Source organism: Emydura macquarii, unplaced genomic scaffold, assembly GCF_026122565.2.
Source record: "Emydura macquarii macquarii isolate MOO-44397 ecotype Brisbane River unplaced genomic scaffold, CSIRO-AGI_Emac_v2 contig_1253, whole genome shotgun sequence".
Classification (NCBI taxonomy): Eukaryota; Metazoa; Chordata; order Testudines; family Chelidae; genus Emydura; species Emydura macquarii.
In genome coordinates this window covers 59,909,335-59,932,343 of record NW_027131390.1, presented here as the reverse complement: position 1 = coordinate 59,932,343, position 23,009 = coordinate 59,909,335, and the positions used below count along the sequence as shown (strand labels likewise).

At 39.3% G+C, this 23,009-nt stretch overlaps 2 protein-coding genes across 4 annotated transcripts in view; one reads left to right on the top strand and one right to left on the bottom strand.

Moving 5' to 3' along the window:
• Nucleotides 1-3,193, top strand: part of CCDC150 (coiled-coil domain containing 150) — a 45,480-nt gene extending 42,287 nt beyond the window's left edge. For all 3 annotated transcript variants that reach the window (XM_067548978.1, XM_067548979.1, XM_067548981.1), the window contains 2 exons: nt 131-250; nt 1,254-3,193. In XM_067548978.1, coding sequence (XP_067405079.1) covers nt 131-250; nt 1,254-1,370 — 237 coding nt within the window. In that variant the 3' untranslated portion in view covers nt 1,371-3,193. The remainder of the gene's footprint in view (nt 1-130; nt 251-1,253) is intronic.
• Nucleotides 3,194-4,518: 1,325 nt separating this feature from the next.
• GTF3C3 (general transcription factor IIIC subunit 3) overlaps nt 4,519-23,009 on the bottom strand; it is a 38,827-nt gene continuing 20,336 nt past the window's right edge. Inside the window, exons 8-19 of the mRNA XM_067548977.1 lie at nt 21,829-21,901; nt 19,521-19,598; nt 17,835-17,938; nt 17,127-17,298; nt 16,278-16,480; nt 15,413-15,514; nt 14,138-14,273; nt 13,820-14,057; nt 13,114-13,304; nt 10,872-10,996; nt 6,345-6,497; nt 4,519-5,834 (exon numbers count right to left, since the gene is read on the bottom strand). Of these exons, the coding sequence (XP_067405078.1) occupies nt 5,712-5,834; nt 6,345-6,497; nt 10,872-10,996; nt 13,114-13,304; nt 13,820-14,057; nt 14,138-14,273; nt 15,413-15,514; nt 16,278-16,480; nt 17,127-17,298; nt 17,835-17,938; nt 19,521-19,598; nt 21,829-21,901 (1,698 nt within the window). The 3' untranslated portion in view covers nt 4,519-5,711. The remainder of the gene's footprint in view (nt 5,835-6,344; nt 6,498-10,871; nt 10,997-13,113; nt 13,305-13,819; nt 14,058-14,137; nt 14,274-15,412; nt 15,515-16,277; nt 16,481-17,126; nt 17,299-17,834; nt 17,939-19,520; nt 19,599-21,828; nt 21,902-23,009) is intronic.

Here is a 23,009-nt window from a genome sequence, read left to right as displayed (position 1 = left end):
TTCTATATTTACATAGAGGTGGGAGATTTAAAGAAATCTGGATCTGGAATCCTGCCTGTCCAGTGTGGAGCCAGAAGTTGGAATTGCGAACAGTTCTCTTTCTGATTCTAACCACTACTGTCTGCCCCAGATCACAGCTAACCTGGAAGAAGCTCACCGCTGGTTCAAATCCAAGTTTGACAGCCTGCAGCTAGAGCTAATGAAAAACAAACAGCAGAAGATCCCCAGTGAAAGTAGCTCTGGCAAGGAGGTAAATAAGTGAATCACTTTTACTTTCAAGGTAGAGGAGCATAGTTAATGGCAAGATGAGGATCAGGGGAGTAGATTTTCCTGTGTATATGTCAGAGGAGCAATAATATTAGTACAGCCAGAGTACTGTTGTAGGGAAGAGTGCTGGCACTCACTGAAGTGAAGGTAATAGCAAGGCCTTGCGGGACACTAGCAGGTGTTTCCTATGCAGAAGTGAATGTCAGTGCCAGAAGAAAGCCAACACTGTTCTGTTTGGATGCACATAACATGGGTAGGAGACAACGTCTGGAGAACTGTAAGAAAATCCTGCCCCAGTGTGATGTTCTGCTGTATGCAGAACAGGAACAGAGAGGAGTCATCTCCAAACAGTGAGGAAAAGAGCAAACCTCAGACCCAACTTTCCCATCTCACTTTTTTAGCAGATTAAAGGTGACAATCAGAATTTTGGTTTCTTAACCCCTGTTTATTTCTGTGGTTCCCATCACCCCACACCTCCCTCAGCCCAACCAGCATCTCCTTGGGGCAGGAAAACATTCTCAAAGGAGTCAAGCCCAGGTCAAAGGTTTAGAAATTTAGTTTGTTCTCTCAACTCTTGCTGATGTTTCACAGGATGTGCGTATTTGGTGGGCAAATTACATTTGTGTAACCTATTGGGGTCTCCATTATCCATATCCGGCTATATTTCAGGTCTGATTAAGCTCCCTACCCAAAAAACTGTATTGAAAACCAGTGGCTCTAATGTGCCATCCTCTCTTGCTTTTCTCCATGACTGTTGCCATTCTCCATCTGCCATGCATCCAAACATTTCTGTAAAAACAACTCTCCTTACCTTGTTTTGTATGGAGATCTCAGAGCCTTTGTCTTTTACAGCTGTGGCAATTCCCAGATAGCTGTTTGCAGCAGCTCAAGATACATCTGTAGAGCTAGGTTAATCTCTGCATTTTCTGTCATTGGGAATGAGAGGGGATAGCTCAGTTTTCACCCAGTTTCCTGTCCTTTAACAGATGGAGAAGGAAAAGGCTGTGAAACTCCCTAGCCAAGCCTCCCTGAATCGCTGGGAGACTAAACAGCAGCTCAAACTCATCTCCAGGAAGTACCAAGCTGAGCTAGACAGGAAGTGATGTCATCTGACCCAGGAAATTCCAGGTTTCCATACCACCCTGCATGTGAATGCCACAGTTCAGGCCAGAACTTCACATGCTGGAAGATGAACCCTGAGGCTAATGCATCTAAGTATTTGCATATTTCAGGAGAACATTTTTGAGTGGGTATAAGCAGAGGTCCTCTATGAACTGGGCCTACTCTGTATCAGGGAGGAAGACCCATCAAATAAAATGTATATTGACTGGCTGGTTGATGGGAAACCAGTGCAGACAGGTTTTGGAATATTAATTTAAATTGCATACTCCATTTCAGCTTAGCTCATAAGTCTCAACTGTCTGACACTTACTAGAATGTCTCATTTTGTGAGCCAGACTTCCATTTCCCCCACCCTATCATGGTCTTTGAGTGTGAATAATTTGCCTAAATGCTTCATCATGGAACTGAGATTTACAAAAACATTATTTATAGCAAAGAAATAATTCTTATCGCTATAACTTCTGGTACAAGTAACTATGTTCTGGATCATTGTCTCCAGTCACATCTCTCACTGGCATTTCAGCAGCTCAGAGGAGAGTAGTGGGTGAGAATAAGCCCTGTAAAGTGAGCAGGCATCATAGTTGTTGAGAGCCCAGATTGTAGTGCAGAGGTTCTATCTATCCAGGCCAGGCCACTGGATTCCTACGCTGGTGATACTAAACATAGTGAAACAGGACAGTTGTCCATTGTTAGATACCCATGGTCTGACCAGTACAGGGAGGGGAGCCCTTCTTAGCTGATGGGAACAGCTATTAGTAGCAGTAGGAGGAACCATAGGCCTAGGCAATGAGAGGAGGATAGTACCCTCGGGCAGTTGCAGGAGCCCTGTGTCCAAGGCTTTGCTGCTGGAAGCTGCTCCCCAGAGGCTGCCAGGTAGCATAGCTTGCACCCTTGTTGCCCTTGGGATTAGTAGAGTTGGTTAATTCTGCCCTAGCTTGGAACAAGCTACACAAAGGGGAAGGAGGTGGTTAAAGCAGGTGCTGTACACCAGTGGGTGCAGTGGGTTAAGACTTTAACTGCCATTCGCTTATGATATAAAAACCAACCATTTTCATCCATTGTTCAGTTAATCACTTATGAGCAGCTCAGAACCCTCCTTAAAACTCACTCCTCCTCAGCTTACAGTGCAACCCAGCTGCAGCCCCTATGCTTTTACGCACCCAATTTTTTAAAATTTAATAATTGCAGTGCTGTTGGCTAAGCTGCTTCCAGTTGTCTAATGCCATTTGTTTCTCTGGGGCTAGCTTGAAGCTCTGTGGTGTGTACAGGGCCAAGCACATTGCTGGAACTTAGAAAATGTCATCCCACCCATTTTATATTCCTACATTTGTACCATAATTAGGTTTATATGACAATAGCCTGGACCCTGCCCCTGTTGATGTCAATGGATATTTTGCCATTGACTTCAGTGAAAGCAGGATCAGATCGTTAGTACAATGGTTCCCAAAGTGTGGGGCAGGCCCGCCCCCAGGGGGACATAGAGAACATTCAGTGGGGCAGGAGCTGGGCCAGCCCCCCACAAGAGGGTGGGGAGGGAGCACCCCCACAGCTCTGCTCCAGCTGTGGCCATGGATCCTGTTCCTGGCTCGGGGAGACATTCTACTGGTAAGGGTGGGGGAGGGGCATGAGATGAAAAGTTTGAGGATCATTGCCTTAATGACTAAGGGCCTGATTGGAAGCCCATTAAAGCTGAGGTATCTTTCATTAACTTCAATGGCCTTTGGCTCATGCCTAAAGAACTATGCAATCTTATGTTCCGCTTCCCACCCTACCAACAGTGAGATCGGAGTTTCTGCTTGCTTCATCACTGAGTGCATAGGTTAAAATGAGCCTCGGTGTAGGATTCTATTCTACAGCCCTGTTCTCTTCTCCCATGGGCCTCTCAAACCAGCCTCAGCAGTAGTCTAATGCTACAGTAGCACCAGCCTGTACTTGTAGCCTGCAACCAGCAGGGCTATGGCTGCCTTATCTCACACTGCAGCTCTTTTAAGCTACATGGCTAACTGACAAATAGTGTGGTCATTCTATAAACAACGGACAGAAAACACCTTGCTCTGCAAAGAGATTTTCCAGCGGCAGAGAGAAAGCTCCAAATCCTACCATCCAGTGTGTGCCCTTTAGTAGTAGTTGCTGCTACCCATGCACCATTGTTTTAGTGATTAGCGGATAAGAAAATGTTGGGGAAGGATTCTTTCTTTCCAGATACAGACACTAGAGTGCTCTGTGTGTGTGTATAATTGCTGTGTATACAGATCTAATCTGCTGACTTTGTATTTAAATGGGCATTAAACCTGTTAGTTTCTAAAATATTTGCAGTTTGTCACATGGTGCATGAAACCTATTCTTTCTTTTAAATAAGTAGACGATAAGCACTGGTCCTGAGAGGTTTAGGATTGAGCACTGAGAGACTTAGCGAGAAGGCACAGTCTGAGCACACAGTATTACTTAGCTTGCTATAGTGCTTTTCATCCAAACCGCTACCAAACTATGGGCTATATACTAATGGGCTGCAGTAAAGCCCAAAGAATGGGACAAAGGACTGGGGAAACTCCTTGATGTTCACTTAATTGTTTCTTTGGAATACTCCCTTCATCATGGAGGGGTTTGAGGAGTAGCATGACAGGAAGTAAGGCTACCATAGCCTACTGCAACTGCATAGGTAGAATGCAATTACCTGACTTTTACAGGAACAGTAGGGTTGACACTCCTGTTATTACAGACAGCACCCTGGGCTTGGGCAGGAGTTGTTTTTTGTCTGAATCAGAAAACAAATGCTCCTAGTACGGGGCTGGGGTACTAGCTCACTACTGACACAGAAGAAAGAATAGCAGCTCCACAATCACCAATCAGCCCTTCCTGCAGGACACAGCAACTTTCAGCAGTGGTATGTATGTGTCATCTTTTTGTCTGACCTGTGCTCTCATTGTCTGATCTAATGTAAATAATTTATACTTGGGCTCCCTAGGAACAGAGAAGTTGACAAGGCTATTGCTCCATTTTTCTTCAAGAGCTGTAACGAGTGGTTGAGATTTAATGCATGAGCCTATTACCCTGCCAGACCTACTAATGTGTAATCTAATGGAATTTGTGTCCGAACTAAACTTTAATTAGTTGGGCCAGATGGAAGTATTACACATACCAAAATTTAGTGTTGTAATGGTACAAAGGCTTTTAAAATAATTCTTACTGGAGACAGGTTTCAGACATGGGACTATTATCATCATCACGTCTAGCATGAGGCTATTTCTCTGCAGGACAGGGTAATATATAGGACACAGCTATAATTGGAATGATCATTCTTGATTAGCAAAGCAATATACAGAATTTGTAATACATCTCTCAATATTTAATACAGGAAGATAATGGACTGTAGGTTATTACACTAACAAATTTTTAGCCCATTAAACTTAGGCTAAGAATAATTATTTAAATGATTGTTGATTTCTTAAATAACTAAAGATCTTTATTAGAACAAATTACAATACTCCAGAAAATGGATTTCTTTTATTACTAAATCACTGTCACATCGATGAAAGGTAATTACTTTTCTTAGACACAGCTTGCAATGAAGTAAAAACGATAATAAGGATGCCTGGAAAAATATTTTAAGTACTTTAAAGTTATTTGCAACATTAAATTTGTCCCCCTTTTCTCTGGAAAAATTCTCCCAGGAATCCAAGAAGAGTTACTGTCTGGGGGAGTTGGGCTTATATCTTTCCCCTCCCCTTACGCCAATTTCTTCAGTCTTCCTTCTCTTATATAATAGTAACAATTTTGTACAATAACTAGCAAATGTAACCAATTGCGAGAATTGAATAGCTTCCTGAACTGTGACAGTAATCAGTTAAATATTACTTTTTAAAAATCTTCTCCAAAAAAGGTTTTTGCTTCATTTTTAGTCCCTTAGCTAGCTGAGAAATCTGTGTACCAGCACCAATTTCAGGCTTCAGAAAAAGTCTTCGGGGCTGGGAGAATAGGAGATCTTATTAATAATGCGCTGGACCAACATCTAAGTACGTCAGGAGAATCTGCTCATAAAAGCCTGCTTGTAGTAGGTTGTTTGCATCGGGACATTTTACTGTTTCAGCCTCAGGAAATGGGGGAAAAAATACTCAAAAGTTCAGGAAACAAAATATATACAGTAACGTAACAACTCTGATCCAATGACATCTAGATCAGTTTAGAAAAAATATGTACATATCTTTTTGAATCGGTCTCTCTATAGATGCGTAATGCAAGAGATTCTTAATGGCCTAGTTGAAGTGATAAATATAATTTTCCTAGCAGGCTCGCTCAGTCAGAAACAGGTGCCACAAACTCCATCATACAATTCCATATGTATACAACAGCTTTTGAGCCATTCTTATATTTCCACTGCTCTGATAAATTAGTGATAAGTTGAAGGCAACATCTCTTCGCAAGTCTGTCTGATCAGCTTCTATTCCCTAAAAGAATTAAAAAATCATTCACTAGTGTGCATGGATACTATACCATAAGTTAGATGAGAAAACCGTAACAAAATGAGAGCAAGTTCTTTATCATCTAGGGACTCATTTCATTCCTATCACATTCCCATAGTTACACTGGAATTCTATATTTCTATACTAAACCTTCATACTCATGAAACACAGAAAATGCCAGTTATATTTAACATTCTGCCTTTAAATTGGACATTAGGTACAGTTCAGCAACCATTTTTTTTGCACTTGCTACCCCAGCCAGATGATAAAATAAACCCAACAAATATTACCTGAGCAATTTGAATTATACATGTTCATAAATATAGCTCAGATGACAATTAAGTGCTTTCTCTACAGCCTGCAAAATTATAGTAGGAGTTATTCAGTGCAAATATAAACAACAGAAACTTGTGCACTGGTTTTACTTCTGGTTAAAAACATAGTAACGCTGATCTGATTTTACTTTTATAGTTCAAATGTTTAACTATATGGTACCTCTAAGATGAGAGGAGGAAGATCAAGTGCCTTTTGGTAATAATGGATTGCCAAATGCACTAATCCAAGCTGATGAAGGCCACGGCCTAGGTTATAGAAAGATTCTTGGCACGGTCCACGGAGGTCCAGGTACCGATGAAGGAAAGAGAATCCCTACAAACAAAACAAATACTGTAAGCTTTATTTTAAATAAATAAATAAATAAAGCGGTATGTTTTAAATTTCCAAACAGAGGTTTTTGCCCATAAACATAACTGCCTAATTTAAGACCAAATGCAAAAACAAACCATCCACTTTCCATGACATTAGACCAGCAGAGGAGATTCTTCATGGCCTCGGCAGCCTCACATAGTGAAGACGACAGACAGATCTTTTGATAAGATGTGTGCAAAGTTGTTCAGAATTACTAATATTTATATAGCGTTCAACTATGAAGATACTTTACAGACATGTAAGGCAGGTCCATGCCCCGAACAGTGTACCATCTAAACAGACAGACGAAGGGGAGGAAGGAATGGATACAATGAGGTTGTTTGTTTAACCCCACACCTATTACTCTTGAGAACATCACTTCTTGTCTGCTATTATTTATTTAACCCTTGCCCACTCCCTGCCCCCTTTAGCCCATTTGAATTTGAACCTGCTCCCAAATTAATCTGAATTGTAAGGTTGCCAGTTTTGGTTGGACATATTCCTGGAGGTTTCATCACATGACAATCTTTAATTAAAGATTAATCTTGACTCCAGGACAATCCTGGAAGGTTGGTAACCCTAATTTTCAGACCTCTTCTTTTCAAGGTATCAAAGAAAAGATGGTTAAATACAGCCTTTTCTAGCATCAAACCATTAATATAGCACAGTACTATTTCTGGAATACAAACGCATTCACTACACAGGCTAGTTAGTGCTCCTTCTAAAGCTCCTGCAATACCAGTTAACTTCAGACAGTTACCAATTGTGGGCAGATGAAAATCTGCAAAATAGCCAGTTAAAAAAAATGTAGAGAAACCAACAGATCAGGCTAAACTCCTGGACAATTCACATATCCGAAATAAAAAGATAAAAGCATCTCAGCATGCTTCTACTGAGCCAATGAGAGTTTTCCCAAAGGAACCCAAGTCTGGCAGAGCTAAGAACTTGTGATTCCCTTGTCCTAAGGTGTGGCCACTAGACAATGCCTCTATCCTAAAAAAGTAACTATTCTTTCCTTCGTTACATTAGTTCTTAGGGACCTGTTTTGCCTTGTTTAAAAGACAGACGTTAAACAGCAGAGTCCTGGTAATACACAGCCTCATTCTCCTTTCCAAAATTAATCTGATGATGTACTCATATGCAGAACATAGTTGCTCAGAAAAGATAAACAAGAAGAACTAGAAAGGGAGTCATTTTCAATTTGTTGTTTGCACAACAGCATATGATTGCAGGCATCAAGATAGAGCAATGTCTAAGAAATAACGAATAATAGCTTGAGAGAAATGAGCAAGGGGCTGCAAGGAACTACTCTTAGCTCTACCACGAGAGTGGAACTGGGGGTGGAGGCAGGGAGGTGGGCAGTTACCATTCCTGCAGTGGAAATGGCGGGGGGAGGATCTATGTTTCTACCCCCCTGCCAATATCTTGCAGAGGCAAGAGTGGAATCTGGTTATGTTCCACGGCCCCCCCACCCACATGCTGGTGAAGGGAGGCAGAAACAAGAGCAAGACCTAGACGAGTGGTTTGAAAGGCCACCAAGGTGCACAAGATTAGGTTGGCTGTTGGGGAGCAGGTAGGACTCCCTAGTCGAAGCTAGTCCCTCCTTCCAGCCAACACAAGGTCACGGCAGATACACCCAACCTGAGGAAGGGACTGGAATGTGTGTGTCAGGTGCTAGGGCGTGGAGGGGGAGATTAGCACAAGGCACTGCTGTAGGAACAGTGGTAAGAATTACTGGGAAGCCCCTTCCCAGCCCAGAGCTGGCTATCCTCTCCCCCGCCCATCTCAGTAGCTTCTTTGCTCCTCCCACATCCCTCTGCCCCCCATTTAGAAGGATCATCCGCCCCCATCTCTGCCACTGACTTGCTATGTAACTTTGGGAAAGTCATTTAACCTCTACGCCTCAGTTCCTCATCTGTAAAATGAGAGCTCATATTCCTGCCTGCCTGCCTCCCTCATAGGGTTGCTCAGAGCATTCATTAGTTAATGTCTGTACAGTGCTATAAAAGTGAATGGTGTTAGAGTCAACTCCCAAAGAAACACATTCAACAATTTTCAGATTAAAATTCACCAGAATATTTCCTTTTAAATTGAAAGAGTCTTGGGAAAAAAAATCAAACCAGGTTCAGGATGAGGGGGGCAAATGGAACACAAATTACTTACAGGGAAATTTGATGGCCGTCGATGAGAGTTACACAAGTTACGCAGAGTAGTTTGCGTAACTTACATTGACTTCCTCAGTCCTCTTCTGCGCGCCAACTCCACTACACTGCGCCAACGGGAACTGCGTACCCGTTGACGCAGCGCTACACCTTTAGGAGGTGGTTTAATTGAATCGACTTTCAGATCGATTGAGCGGCTCTTCACTGCTGCTCACTCGATCTGGATAGATTGATCTGACAGATGCAAATTTGCCACCGTCAGTGAAGACATGCCCTGTATAGAAGTGACAAGAGTTTTGTCTCATTTTGATGTCACACAGAAATGTGCTGCCTCTGCTATAACCAGAGGGCTTTATTTCCACAGAGACTATTGACAATCAGAGAAGATAGATCTTTCAATATTAAGGAACTAGCTCATACTCTAGCAGCTAATCATCATAATTAGGGTCACCACTAAGTCACTGTCTGGGTGAACTACTGAACAAACAAACAAGAAGCAAGCAAAGACTAAAAATCCTCAACGTGGATGAACAAGAAATGAGAAAAGCAGAGACACCAAAAAGAAGGCATCGCTGGAGGGTGGCATAAATAGAACATTTTTCAAGTATATTCTTAAAATGAGTTTGTCAGGAAGAGAGATAAGAAGGAAGGATTGTTAGAAAGAAAGAAGTGGTTAAACACATATTGAAAGCTAGGCCAAAGTATGCAGACTTGAATGCCTAAAGCTAGGCACCTAAGTCATTGGTCTGATTTTAGAGAAGCTCGTCACCTGCAACGCCTACTGAAATCAAAGGGAGCTGCAAGTGCTCAGCACTTCTAAAAACCAGGCCCCTTATTTAGGTGCCTAATTTCATGCCCCCAAACTTGAATATGTCGGCACTAGCTCTTAGCCTTGTTTAGTTCACTGAAAGGTACAGGGAAGAGAGGAAGAGGGAATAAAAAACTGGAAGGGATTAGAAATAGTGAAGAAAATGAGGATCATGCCAGCACTAGAAATGGGACTGATCCACAAGCTTCAGATCCAGTATGGGGCTGTTAAGTCTCAACTGTCTGGAAGGTGCAGGACATCAAGAAATGGGAGTGGCTGAAGATGGAAATATATAGGGTGGGTTGTGTTGGAGCAGCAATCCAAGAAGAGAGTCTCTGTGGGCTGTGCAAATCCAGGAATCAGTGTAAGCCTACAAGGTAATTATGCTAAATTTGTATACAGGGATCCAGGAGAAAGAAATCAATAGAAAGGACAGTGATGGTACATTTGCACTTCCAATGTGTGTCATATTTTAACAACAGATAGCAGCTGAAATCTCTCCAGAAAGAGTATGGATTGACTTAGAAGGTTGAAAACCCAGATGCAAATTAGTCTACTTTTAAAAAAAAATTAAATCAATGCCATTTTCTTCAAGGGTTTGGGTTAAAAAAATGAAATTTCATACACAATTTGTCCACAGTGATTTTATGCACAGATGATTATCCACACTTTCCTGTTCAAAACTTGCTGCCAGTTATACAACAGAGCAGTACCACTGCAGTATATCAAAAGTAAAATCACTTTAATACCATTATACAATGGTCCTTAATGCCTTCAGGGTACAGAGCACAGGATTTCCTCTATTGGATCTTTACAGACTAGCCTAAAACCACGCACATGGCCCAACACTGCCTCAATGGGAATTGAGGGCACGCAGCATCTTGTGAGATCAAGCCCTTAACAAATACTAGGGATTGCTCACTGGTTAACTCTCCCTCATGCATTACACACTAGTCTCGATGTGCTCAAACTGTAGATACAAGGCACAGTGAAAAACTGCTCTTTGACCCTTGTCCCTACACTGTACATAATAAAGCTAGTGAAGCTGAAATTATTAATGACTACATGGCAGCTGCCTAAATATATGCAAATAATTAAAGATTCCCCAAACCACAACAAAATGAACAGAATTGCTTTTATTTACAAAAAGAAGATTTTCAAGCACTGAAGTGACTTAGAAGCACAAGCTGACTGTCATTGGGACACGTGCTCCTAAGGTTCTTGGAGGGTTTTGAAAATCCTACCCTAAATCTGTTTTTTAAACGTCAATCAGCTCTAATAATGTATCAGAGCTGTAACTGTGAGAGGCAAGACAGAGATAAATGACAGCATGTGCTATGCACAAAGGAGAACAGAATAACTTACCTGTACTAGAAGAGCATGTCTTTTTAACACATACTTCTGAGATGCCATATGGACGAAAGTTAAGCCTATGCAAAGACTGTACAGAGGCTCATCTGGGTTAGTACGGAAGGCTTGCACATATTGTCCTAGGAGAAACAGAAGTAAATGATCTGACACAAACATGGGTTTCATTTTTTCAAAAACCTAACACTTTTTTGGAAGCGTGAACTGAAAAAAAGGAATGGCGCAAGGAAAAATCACATTTCAAAATTACTGCATCAAAGCAGGAAAGAGGGAGAATATGAGATGCAGCAGATTTCATGTTTTCAGCAGCTCTCAGATACCACACACAGCAGTGTGGTATAAGAACTTAAATATAAATATATCAGAATAGAAACAAAGACTTATGAGAAAGGAGCAAGAGGGTCTTGTTGAAGTTGTAACTCAGAGTCACAAGGTTTAATGCAATGTGCTACAGCATCTTTTGAAACATCATGAGCAAACTCTTTAGCCTTTTGTTGTATTGCTACTTTCTATTGTATTTTTTTTGAGAGACCTGGGGCAGATCCTCAACGGGTATAAACTGTCATAGCTTAACTGAGATCAACAGTGCTTTATGATCATTTACATCAGTTGAGGATCTACCGCACTTGTTTTAGCACCCTAGGGGTAAACTGGTTGCTTCTAGCATATTAAAAACAAAGCATTCATAATAATAAAAGATCTATTATTTCAAAGCAGAAAAGAAACTAAATGATATGTACTGAATTGTACAATGTACAAAGTGTGAAATTAACTATTTTTGATAGAGTTCATGGGCCAGATCCCTAGATGGTGTAAACTGATTTACACCAACTAAAGATCTAGGTCTCTCTTCTGTATTTATTTTAAAGCAGAATGCCTCAAATACTATATCTGAGGCTGGTTAATGCTCTTTAGATGAAAGAGTAAAGACTATGATAATTCAGAACATGGTCTGTGTTTCTGATTGAGTGCCTTATGGTTACTTGACGAGAAAGAAACATCTTATTTTCCTTGGATTTTTATTTAAAAAATGCCACTTTCTAATGGAACACAAATTTTAATTTCAAAAGGTTCATTCTGCACATTTTCTTTTTCTCAAATATTAGTGCTGAGAAAGATGTCAAAGTCAGCCTTGAAGAATAAGAAGAAGGGGTAAAATACTGATCCCACTGAAGTCATGGCAAAACTCCCGCTGACTTCAATAGGACAAGGATTTCATACAAGACTTTCAAAAGATACTTTAAGGGGCCTGATTTTCAGAGTGGGTGCTTAGCACTTCATTTCAAGTCTCTGAAGTTAGGCATCCAAAAATGGAGGCACTCAAAATCAATAGTCACTTTGAAAATTCTGGCTGCCTTCTATGGTTATCCACAATAAGACATGGATGGCGGCAATGCAGATTCCCCGCTCCATTTGATCACCTCCACTATGCCTTAACACTAAACTGGAGGTACCACTCTTAAGACTGGGAGGGTGGGTTCAAGCTTCAGGACCAGTCAGTCCTTCGTCTCTCTACTGAGAATTACTAAAAGAGTGCCAAACAGGATGTTGATTTTTCTTATGCGGACTCATCTATTAGGAACTGTACTGAGACCACCAACTAATTTCACAACTTTGAACTGAGTGATTGCTATCAGAACCTGAAATTCCTCTTCCCTAATCTATATAAGGAGACGGCAAGATGGCAACTCCCTGGGGTTTTTTTAATTGTATTGTTGATAACTTGCTCTTCTCTGAAATTGCAGTGGCTGATGACAATTTCTTAAATTAACCCAGCAGTATTCCTTTGAAATTTAAAACTTACTTAAAACTTCACATTTGCCATATATTGCTGATTAAATTAGCCTGTTTCCTTCTTAGTGTAATCATTTAATTATCTTTCTTGCAGGTTAATCAGAGAACTTCTAAATCACTATACTATATTTTAAACCAAACACTGAAACATTGCCAGCCTCATTTTCATAAACCAACCCATTCAGTAATGCTCAGAGATTCTGTTACCAAACAGTTACATAGTATGAAAATGCCTATTAACATTAAGAACTGTACTTCATTTATTGAAGCAGGAAATAAATACTAAGTGATTTTTTTCCTACCTGTAGGGCGCATTCAATCTACTTTGAAAAATATAATGAAAACATGAGAAAATTGATGGTAAAAAAAAAAATACAAGCAATTAATATTTAGCACCCCAACTGTTATACTTGTTGATATTAGTACAGTATAATGATGGCCTTACCAAGAGCATGCTTGAAACTACCAGATACAAATGCATTATGCCCATTTAGGACACACAGTGCATGATTATCAGGATTTTTCAGCATTAATCTAAGACAAAAGCGATGATGTCGTACATCCTGAGAATGCATGGTGACTTGATTGAAGATGTTCCAGAGTTGTGGTTTATTAACATTTTCCATTACCATTATCCTAAAATGTGAGTAAAAAGCATTTGTTGAATATATTGTATGTAAATATGCAATAAATCAGTGAGTGAACAGCCTGTAGGGGAAGCCACAGCAGCTACAACTTGCTTTTGGACTATTCTTTCACTTTGGACTTTCCAGAAGTAAACATCAGATCAGTGAAAGAGACAAACTCAGTATAAGAAAGTTTGTAGAGTACCTTCATAATGTTCATCAGGATGACCAAGTAGTGCATTGCACACAGAGCTACCTACTGTATTATACTGCTTTGCAATAAAAGGATGTCAAAAAGCCCCATAGTTTCAGTCAATGTATCTGCTTTTAAGGCAATTTTAAAGTAAAACAGGTATTCTCTTTCCTTTAGAAACAAAAGATCAGCCCAACGGCAATTCAGAAATTCACTATTTTACATTAACAGCAAACATTCTTAGCAACATAACTACAACCTCAATGGAAATCATTATATAAGATCATTAAAAAACACAATGTTGTGGTCAGCTAAAATCCAGTGCTTCTCACCTGATATAGTTGTATCCTTTTCTGAAGTTCTTGTCCAGAATTGCAGCTGAAAGACCAAAGTACTCCAGCTCTTTGCGCTTTTGCCTATCATCATAAAATGAATAATATTCCAGTGAGGAATCCACCAGCAGCTCTGCCTCCTCATATCGGGAAAGGTCACACAAAGAGTATATGGCTTTCAGGAGGAGGTTCCACCAGTCATCTTTTGTCAGAACACTTGTGAGCACAGCAAATATTGCTAAAATATTAATAAACCCAATCAGTCAAGAGTTGGTAGGTAGGAAATGAAAATGATTAATTTTTTTAAAAGTCTGTTACCTTTTGCATCACAGTTTGCTGTCTCTTGGTCATCATTGTCTGAGATTTTATCCCTAGACACCTTAATAAGGTAAAGGTGTCTCTCCCCAGATTTGGAACTAGATATCAAACACACTTGAGCTCTGTTCATTGCTACCTGGAAACAATTATGAAGGACAACAATTCTAAGTTTCTGATTATACAACTACATCCAGTTGCCAATGCATCTTGCTCTAGCTGTATTCAAAAATAGTTGTCAGCATCAGCTATGCCATAATAAGCAGAAGCATACTTGACAACTGTTCACAAACAATAAGATTGTATTTAGCATTGTTTCATGTTCCTGTGTATACTGAGCTATACAAAAGAGAAGGATAAAATCTCTCCAGAGAAGTTAAAGAATTTTACAAAGGTTAGTAGGACTTCTGTTTATAGCCAAATCAAAATGTTTTTCCTAGAGGCATAATAAAAGAGATGCCATGCTACCAGTATCAAGATTTTAGAAACAGATGGACAGCCAACTATCCAGTTGGTACAGTGAGTGTGATCCCAAACTGTAACAATTTTGAGCAAATGGAACTCTGAATATAATAAAACCCAAAACAAAAACAAAAAGCAACACCACTACATTTGCAAATTAAGCAAATTCTATCTAAAATTAAATTTTGTTATGAAATGGGCAAGAACTTCAAAGGAAAATTATTTAAATAATTTCAGTTTAAATCATCTTATTTACATGGCTGGTGTTTACAGGAAGATCTGTAATTTACAGTTGCTATACATGAAGCACAATACTGTCTACCACAAAGATTAAAAAGTGATTCTCTGTTCTGATTGTTTTATGAAGACTCAGGAATAATGCAGAACTTGAAATAATCTTGAAATCATCCAGTAAAGACCACAGTGTACATTTCATTTAACGTAATATATGCAGATAATTGTGAGAAAATACCAATAAAAACAGTCATGTACAAATAGGCAGTATCTGTAAAGAAGGCACATCAGTAGTTCAATGTATACAATAAAAGTTCTGGTTATACAGAACAGAGTATTGTTTTTATTACAAATTAATGACCCAATTCTCAAAAGTGGCTTTGATGAGGGCACCTCTGAGAGACTCAGGTGTACCAGCTGATGATACAAGCATATTAAATGATGATATTTCATATATAAGACATCAGTTTACAATTATTTTCCATTCAGTTTTCTTATTTCTATATATTTACATTTGTCCTTGGACTTCAGCAGGCCACGTCTGTCCCACCCAGTGAAGCTTGGCTACAAGAATTAACTTACCTTCAATAGCATTGCTAGCATGGTGAGTAAAGTGTCCACATAACCATACATTTTGCCTTGAGAATACAACAGCGTTGAACGATGGAGCAGTAACTTTAATTCCTAGAGAACGTTGAGCAGAGTTAATTAAGTCATAAACTACCACTAGCTACACTTAGTATTTTTATAAACATTACCTTTTCCGGCTGCTAGTACAATATTATTACCAAGAAAGAAGAAAACAATCTTTAGAAAACTGCAGTAAAATCTTAATGACCACATAGGACAATCAAAACTTCCCTCAAGTAATAGTTGTTTTGTTTCATTTAAATTTAGTAGAAAATCTGTATAGATCTTATTTGATGGGGGAGCTAATGGAAATGGGATACAGAACCTATCAACTATGTCGCCACTTACAATCAGATCAGTAGTGATTAAAGTTAACATCTGATGGCTGTTGGACAGCTGATGTGAAGTGACTGGTCTTTAGTCCAGTTCCTAGTGGACAGGATGCATCACTTAAAAAAATCAGAGACAGAATTCGGATCCTGGGAGCAAGGATTAAATAGACATGTAGAATGAGATATCCTGTTGTCCCTAGTGCACAGAAGGGAACTTTTCACCACAACCCTCCTGGTGACCTGTGTTGTAGATAAATGGACCTCAGTCTCCAGTATTGTCAAGCTGGCATTTTTTACTGGCATTAAAATTACAAGATTTGTTTAGAGAGTATACAAAATCACTTTAAATGCCATGGAGGAAATTTACCAAAAAAATTAATTTAAAAGTAATGTATTGCCATAACAGAATCATGTACACTAAAACTGAGGACAAAAGAGCCAAGACAGAAGAAGAGGAAAATCACATTATATAGCATTACACCTACCTGCTGGGCAGCATTAGCATCTTGTGCCAGTGTATCTGGATCATACATTGGTTCCAGAGCCTCCAAAGCTTTCTCAGGCCGGCCCAGCTGCTGCTGAAGTGTAGAAAGTGAAATTCTTGCATCCAAATGCAACGGGGCAAGGTCAACAACTTTGGCATAGCTCTCTGCAGCACGCTCCATATATCCCAAGGCTTTTAGGCACTCTAGAAATAAACACCAACAAATACAATATGCTTATATGGCAGAAGTGGGACTGTACCTATTTGCATACAAACCAGACTAGTTCTGTACCACACACAGTTTTTTGTTGTGCTCATAGAACTACAAATAGAATTACACCGAGCACATATTACTAAAATAGGAACACACAATACAGTATTTTGTGCCATGAGGAATAACTGTCATTAAATCTGCAGAATCTTAAGAGAAAAAAAAATTTTCAGCAATCACCGCGTAAACAGAAAGTTGAATAATGGCACTCATAGCTAAAACTAAACATTTTATTCTGAAATTGTTTCAATCTATCTGAATATTTTTGGACATGCTTGAGGAAGACCTACCACAAAAGAAAGCCTTCCAGCACAAGGATAAATGTTATACTCTCTAACCGTAACTACTGTATGGGAGACACTTATGACAATTTATCATATGAACTCGCTATCCGATGTTCAGACATTCTTAATTAATGGCCTAAGAGGTCAATGGGAGATGATGGTGCTCAACACCGCACAAGCACCTTTCAGTGCTAGGCCTTTAAGCACTAATGTCACCAGAAGGTTATTAGCATCATATGGACGTGAGTTTCTACTGTTCAGTCAGAAGCATTAAGCAGTTTTGCAATGTTGTTACCTGCATGCCGGAGCCAAACTACAGCCAAGTTATATCTTTCAGAACAGACTAGGGCACTCAAGAGAGGTAGTGCTGAATTGTATTCTCCAACATCCAGAAACGCCTCTGCAACATCTAGGTACAAGTCCCCCATGTCCTCTGGATTTTGCTCCACTAGAGTAGTCAAAAGAGGCTTTCCCAAAAAACAAGTGAAAATGAAATTCTTAGACCAGCCAGATACATAAACAATTATAGTACTAACACATTTTATATAGGAACATTTGGAATATTTACATTTTATATTCAACATCTAAAACAATGTGCATAGATGGTCCATCCTGAAACTTGAACTCTTCGTTTTATGTGATTTCAAAGGGAAAAAATTAGATTAGAATTTCAGGATGAGTTCCTAAAAGAATGATGTTATTTTGGTTCTGGTAGGGGAAAGGCAAACTTCACATCCAAATATCCTTGTGAAGGGCTCCATCAGGATGTGAGAGTTCTTGATACTACATTACAGTTATGATTTTTAAAATCCATCCCACATGCCTCCTGTAGTGCTATTGTGCTTCCTAGCTTTGTGGCCATTTTTGGAAAATTAGCAGTTAAAAAAAAAAAAAAAAAGCACTATCAAACTGAAGTCCTCAGCCATGAGAAGGTGAGAACAATAACTCATTACATTATTTACCAAAATTACCCCAATTTATCTCTGTATTAATTTCTACTTACATTGAGTGGCTCTAGGATGTTCAGGTGAACCAAGCACACCATCAGTTTTACCGTGATGTCTATCGGAACTCCATCAGGTATAGAGCAGCTAACTTTATCTTCAGCTATAAAAAGACAATTCTTAGTTCTGAACCCACAGCTTTTAACAATGACATCACATCCTCAACACCCTTTCTATTATACTATCTTGCTCGTTACACTCCTCCACACTCTATCTCTGGGCCTGATTCAGTTCCACAAAAGTCAATGGAAATCTTTCTATTGTTTCTTGCCTTCCTTGATGTTTGAAGCAACTTCCTACTCCCTGCGACCTAAGCACCTTATCCTGCAAAGCACTAAGTGCCATCAATTTTTACTGACTTCAGCAGTAGTTGAAGATGCTCTCCACCTAGCAGGAGATATTCAGCATCACAGGGAATTGAGTCCTTGCTGCCTTCCATCTCCTCCTTCACAAAGCCTTCCTATATTGACCTACTCAACAGTGTCCCCAGCTCCTTTACTAGCATGTGAATTGTCCTGCATATGCTACTTTTCTCCATTAGACTATAAACCCTATAGCAGTGGTTCCCAATTTTTCCAGACTACTGTACCCCCTCCCTTTCAGGAGGCTGATTTGTCTTGCATACCCCAAGTTTCACCTCACTTAAAAACTATATGCTTATAAAGATACAAAAGTGTCACAGCACATTACTGAAAAATTGCTTGCTTTCTCATTTTTACCATACAATTATAAAATAAATCAATTGAAATGTAAATTTTGTACTTACATTTAATTGTATAGTATATAAAAGTAGTATAAATTTTAGTTTGTACTGACTTCACTAGTGCTTTTTATGTAGCCTGTTGTAAAATTAGTCAATATCTAGTGGACATACCCCGCTGGAAGACTGCACATGCCCCTGGATGAGAACTACTCCCCTATAGAACAGGGATCTGACTCTTTCTGTATTTTGTAACACACACACAGCATACATGTACAGAGCTCCCTAAATAATACCTACAAAGAATGCAATAAGGAGAGAGTAGCAATTGTATTGTACATGTCAAAGGAGTTACGCTCAATAACTAACTATTAAATCTTATAAAAATCCACACTAAAAGTTCACTAATTTAGGTTTACAGTTGCTCAAATGTACTTCCTGTAAACACAATCACTAAAAGTCAAAGAACTCACCACTACTATCAACCAAATCAACCCAACATGCCTTACCATCAATCAACATAAGCCCCAAACACATTCACAGACTCCTCAGGTCTACAACAAACTCCCTTTCACTTCTAATATATAACCACTCACAATACATACCTCCAGGTCCTATAGATCACAGTTGTGAGGATTAATTAGTCAATGTCTATACATTTCTTTGAACAAATAAAGCACTATATACACGCCACATATAATAATTATCATTATGCAGTTGCTGATAAATTTTGAAAATAATTAAAAACAGAACAGTTTCAAAGTGGATAATCTCTGGAAATTGGGTGTTTTTAAAATGTGAAGGTGGACTGGGTAAGAGGCAGTAATTTTCAACTAAGGAAGCAAGACAGATCAAGAGTCTTTTCTAGAATAAATCCAACATCCCTGCTGTCAAAAACCTTTACTGTTGCTCACACTTTCAAAAGCTGCATCCCAACCATGATCAGGTTGCACATTTACACTAGATTCAGAATTAAATTCCTTACGAACAGTGCTGGATTCAGCAGGAAAATCTTGGTAGTCAATCACCGCCACTTTACTCTCCTGAATTTCCACAACAGCCACTACATTGTTCATATATGAAAGGAAACAAAAAACAAATTAAACTCATTAGCAGTTTTCAGTGAATCTGAAACTATTTAATTTGGAGTCTATCTTTGATTAGTAAACTTTTTGTTAACTTCTGAAAAGTACGCTCTCTTTTCAAAAGGTAGCACAGTGACAAATGATTTAAAAAGTAGAGATGAGAAAGACGGTGTGACACTGCACCCCCATGATCACTTTTATAGTGTAATTATGTACTGTTTAATGCAAAGTATGTCATGCAAGATGTTTTTATGCTCATGATAATAATAATAATGCTCATGATAGACTGAGCATTATTGTTATAGTAGTATGTTTGTTGCAATGTCATGTGTATGGTTATGAGGCTCCACAATGTAACAACCCAAAGATGTGTCCTCACTGCTTAAAACATATTCAGGCAAAACTTTCCAGGAGCGGAGGGGCAGTTCGCACCTCATTAAGACGTGTATAAAATAAACCCAGCTCAGCATTACAGAAGCAAAGGACTGGCCTGGGCATCCAGGGCGGGGATCATCTCAAGTGAGTCACCTCCCTTCCCCAATGCAACTTAGAATCACGGGGAGGTGATGCTCACAGACTAAGGACATGGATGAGTCCATGTAAGGACATTGTTTGTCACCTGACCTGGGGGAGGGGAGAGGAAGGGGGAAGCCCCAAAGGGGAGAAGGAACATTTTTAAAAGAGGAGACATTTGCCATGCTCTCTCTTCCACCTCCATCTACAATCACCACCAAGCAACTGAAGTGCTGACCAAAGGGGAGAGCCTGGCTGAAGGGAAAACAGCCAGCCTGTGGTGAGAATCAACTAAGTTTGTAAGGTTGCTGAAAGTGTTAAGCTTAGTTTAGAATGTGTTTTGCCTTTTGCTTTCTCTTGAACAAATCTGACTTATCTTTTGATTTATAATCACTTAACATCCTTCTGTAGTTAATACATTTTTTTTTTTTTTTTTTTTTAATCTAAAGCAGTGCATTTGGTTTGAAATGTGAGAGACTATACTGGGAGTAACAAGACTGGTGTATATCAATTTTTTTGTTAAATTGACGAACCTATATGAGCTTGCATTGTTCAATGGGCAGCACTGAACATTGTAAAACAGAGATTCCTAGGGTTGCATCTGGGATTGGGGGTATGACTGGGGTCATTCTGTTGCATAATACAAAGAGTGGCTGGCTAGAAGCACTCACTCACTGAGTTGTGATCAACTTGCTTGCTAGAGGCTGTGCAGGAACAGCCCAGAAGTGATAGTTCTCACAGCAAGGCAGAGAAATACAGGCTCCAAGAGTGGGGGATTGGGGCGACACAGAGATTCACCAGTCCAGATTACACTAGGGGAACGTCACAGAGGGAAAGCATGTTCCTGGTGGATTGTCTGGCTTGTCCTAATAACTATGCAATTTGGCATGATATAATAAACTACATTTATTTTTTGATTCATGATAGTTTTGCTCTCATTTATGGTTAATAGTGAAAAGATTTGTCAGGAGTTTTGCCTGAAAAAAGAGTGCAAGACCAGGTCTTATATTAGCACTGGGTTTGGACTTGACTGCTAAACCAATTGGTCAGCCACAGACAAATACTATTGGCCCATACTAGCGCTTTTTTTAAAACATTTTTTCAGCTTGACAAACCACTTAAAAATATAGCAGACAAACATTTTCAGAACCAAGCAATGGCTTTCATATGGAAGCAAATTTCCAGAAGAATGCCACATTTAATTCAAGCCACGAGCCCAAACTAGTATTTACACATCTGCATAAACCAAGAGATTTGAATTTGTAATTGCACAGGTAGGGTTATAAAGAACATAATTAGTTTTATCTCATTTAGTTTAAAGACAGATATTTGAGTCAAGATGCTATTCAATTGATGAGGGTTTTTCAAAAAGCTATTTTTCTAAGAGAAGTAAATTGTATGATCTGAAAACTCAGTGGGAGTTTTAGCAATTTAAATAGCCTCCTATTATACTATATCCTAGACAACAGTCCATGGATTTGATGAGTTACCACATCAAAGTGGCCATCTGACTTTCATGGGTAAAATTAATTTACTATAAAAAGTTTCATGGACCAGGTGTGACTCAACACAACAATGAAGAACTTTTAAAGAAAAATCTAGAAGTACTGAATAGATCATAAGAAGATGCATTACAAGGAAGATGGTATATAACACTAACAATGGTATCCTAGTAGCTGCTTGTTAGCCAGTTACCTTTATTCTCCTCAGAAGGACCTTGTTCAGTCACTTTCTTTGAAACTACAATTCCTGAAAAATCCGTAATAACCTAAAAATGGAAGAACAATTCATGTCCTGTTAGAAAAAAGAAAACAAGCCCCTTAAAATAACTTTTAGGTAAACAGTTTCACAACATGGTCACTGACAGAGTAACTCATGTGGAAAGTTAATATAGGGTTTTTTCAATTTTTTTTCCAGAGTCTGGATCACATCTTAATACAGAGACTGTCTTTACTGCAATATACTTAGACTTCCATAAGGCACTGACTTAGTATGGCACAATATCTTGATTAATAAATTAGAATGATGAAAAATCAACACCAAATGGATTAAAAACTGGCTACCTGACAAGTGTCACGATGTAACTCTAAACAGGGAATCATGATCAAGCTGGTGTGTTTGTAGGATTGCAGAGCTTTGGCCCACCACTATTTAACATGTTTATCGCTGACACAGAATTTAAAAAAAAAATTTTTTTTAAATCAATGATAAAGTTTCAGGTGACACAACGAATGGGGGAGTGGTAAATAATGAAGAGGACAGATCACTGATACAGAGCAATCTGCATAGCCTGGTAAACTGGCACAAGCAAACAATGTGTGTTTCAATAAGGCCATATCTAAGTCATACATATATCTAGAAAAAATAATGCAGCCCATGCTTACAGGATGGGGGACTCTATTTTAGGAAACAGTGACCAGTGACTCTGGGGGGCATGGTGGATAATCAGCTGACCATGAGTTCCTAGTGTGAGACTGTGGCCAAAAAGGCTAATCTGATCCTTGAATGTATAAATGGGACTATCAAATGGATTAGATTGTATTATTTCTGTATTTGGCACTGATGTGACTGCTATTGGAATAGTGTGTCCAGCTCTGGTGTCCACAATTCAAAGATGTTGAACAAAGATTGTAACCTTCCGTAACTGTTATTCTTCGAGATGTGTTGCTCATGTCCATTCCATTTTAGGTGTGTGCACGCCCACATGCACAGCTACCAGAATTTTTTTGCCTTAGTAGTATCCATAGGGCCAGAGCCCCCTCGAGCCCTGCGCTCATGCACGGGTATATGAGGTGCCACCGGTCGTGCACCCCCCCTCAGTTCCTTCTTACCATCGACTCGGACGGCAGGGATGGGTCATGGAATGGACATGAGCA